Consider the following 2,367-nt stretch of genomic DNA (forward strand, 5'->3'; position numbering starts at 1 on the left):
GTGCCCCCATTCTGAGGACCTCTCCCTGGTGTCTACTGCACTGCTCAGTCACCCTCTATGGAGACTTCGCAGCAACAAGTGTGTTCTTTTGTGCTGCCCAGTGAAGCACGAGGATGTTGTGTAAGCCCGTGTAGAGGAGATGTTGGCTTGTTGAGAAAAGGGGCCCCGGTCCAGGAACAACATAAAATACTGCAAATTCTGAGTCACTTGGTAATGTAAGCTGTAATGTAATAAGAATCAAGTAATTTTACACTTGCTTTTTCTGAGCTCCCAATTCATAAATCTCAATGCATGTGCCATTTAAGGAGTTTCATCAAACACTGAATCTAGTCATTTACTTTTTCCTCTGTCTTCCCAAGAAGGGGGAAGTAGTACCTTTACTAGGGTGGAAAGCTCAAGCATTTGATGAGCTAAACTACTTCTAGAAATTTCCAATAGACAGAAATAGGTAGTCTCTTAAATATTTAAAAGACAGATTCTTAATTTTGAGTGAGTGTGATGGTGCACACCTGTAACCTCAGCACTCAGGCAGCAGAGAGATCATTGTGAGTGCAAGGCCAGCCTGAGTTACAGAATGAGTTCAAGGCCAGACTGAACTGCATAGAGAGAGATCTTGTCTCAAAAAAGACAATTTTTTAACTTATTTATTTGGTTCAGGGTCTCGCTACACGGCTCCGACTGGTAGTGATCCTCCCGTCTCAGCCTCCCCAGTCCTAGGATTATAGGCTCACACCATCATGCCCAGTTTCAGTGCTTGCATGACATGCAGTACCATGGGTCAAACCCAGGTCCTTGCACTTGCCAGGCAGGCTTAGACCACTGAGCTATCTCCCCAGCCAATAATAATTTTGATAGAGATCATCTATAGATAAACTACAAATGTGTATGACATGCTTTGTGATCCATAATACAAGAATTTGGAGGATACTGTTGTGACAAATTCCAAATGCACAGGTAAGTTCTTTGAGCCCTGCTTTCCTTGTTTATGAGCAAGACTCCCCACAGGCAGGCAGTGATGCTGAGCACCAAGTCACTCTGCACGTTCATGATGGATTTATTTGTGGGAGGAATAAGCAATTCCACAAAAGAAATTCAAAATCAAACCATGATTACTTTGTTCTCGTTTTGATTAGCTGTGATGGAAGTGTAGACTTCCTTGTTCAATTTGTATTGATTAAAAGGAAATCACATCCATAAACCATTTTTTATTTCTCCCGGTGTCCATTATAGACATGTGTGTAAATATATGTATGCATGTATCTGCATTACATACATGACTGCTATATACATGGATACTTGAATTTAATAGTTGGTTTAGTGAGGAACATAAAACACTGAGGAACTCTTATTTCTTGTTATTTAAAAACTATTTGGAATTTTACATGTTCTTAGCTACCAAAATATACATTTTCAACCTGGAAAAGAAAACTTTCAAATCAAGTACTTGTGCTCATTTTGATTATTGCACAGCAGCAACTTGCTGATAGGTGAAATTAAAGCATTCCGAATCTTCGGCCTTCATGGGCAGGTATTTGGCATGAAAAACAAAGCCGCGTTGATTATATTTTACAAAATCTGTATTTTAATAACTTGTACACCGTTTCAAAAACACAGAGCACCTATGCCCGTGTGTGCCCGGAAAAAGCAGCCTGTGCATGCACACGCAAGACGCGAGGACACATGCATTTCAGCAACAGGAAGGCGTCTCTTTCGAGCATCCACAGCGGTGCCTAAGATAACGCTACCGGAACAGGACAAAGCTTGAGAAGGGGATTCTCTCTCTGAGAACTGTAACTGCTTAAGAACCTAAAATTATTTTTCCCTGACGATTGTTTTCCTTCAAAGTAGTCCAGAAAACGTTCTAACAAGCACCAAAGTCACTCACGGGGCTCATTGGTGACCTCTACAAAACAGAACGGGAAGAGAAAGGAAAGCCACCACACTGCCGCATCCACAGTCCCGCGGTGTCTCCCGGCTCCCCCGGCCCGGCGCCCTAGCTGGGCATCTGGAAGGGCTCGGGCTGGAAGCCGAAGAGCCTGGGGCCGCAGGGCTCGCCCTCGGCCGGCAGCTCGGCGCCCGCGAAGGGCAGGTAGGGGTCGCGGCCGAGCTGCTCGCAGTGCAGGCCGACCCAGTCCCGCTCCGAGCCGAAGCGCTCGGCCTCGGCCAGGATGCGGGTCAAGGCCACGATGTAGCTCAGCGCCATCTGCAGCGTCTCGTACTTGGACAGCTTCTTGTCCTGGCCCCACTGGGGCACCACCCTGCGCAGCCGGTCGAACGCCGAGTTGAGCCCCTGCATGCGGCGTCGCTCGCGCGCATTGGCCGCCAGGCGCCTGCGCGCCGCGCTCTGCTGCCGCCCGGGCCCGGCGC

The 2,367-nt window shown here is 47.2% G+C and overlaps 1 protein-coding gene across 1 annotated transcript; it reads right to left on the minus strand.

The window, feature by feature from the left end:
* Positions 1-1,237: 1,237 nt before the first annotated feature.
* Atoh7 (atonal bHLH transcription factor 7) lies at positions 1,238-2,362 on the minus strand (the record flags this gene model as incomplete). Its single annotated transcript, XM_012514926.2, has 1 exon — positions 1,238-2,362. A coding segment is annotated over one exon (369 nt), but the record flags the coding sequence as incomplete, so codon positions are not given.
* Positions 2,363-2,367: the final 5 nt, after the last annotated feature.

Source organism: Octodon degus, unplaced genomic scaffold (assembly GCF_000260255.1).
Source record: "Octodon degus isolate 3935 unplaced genomic scaffold, OctDeg1.0 scaffold00046, whole genome shotgun sequence".
NCBI classification, from domain to species: Eukaryota; Metazoa; Chordata; class Mammalia; order Rodentia; family Octodontidae; genus Octodon; species Octodon degus.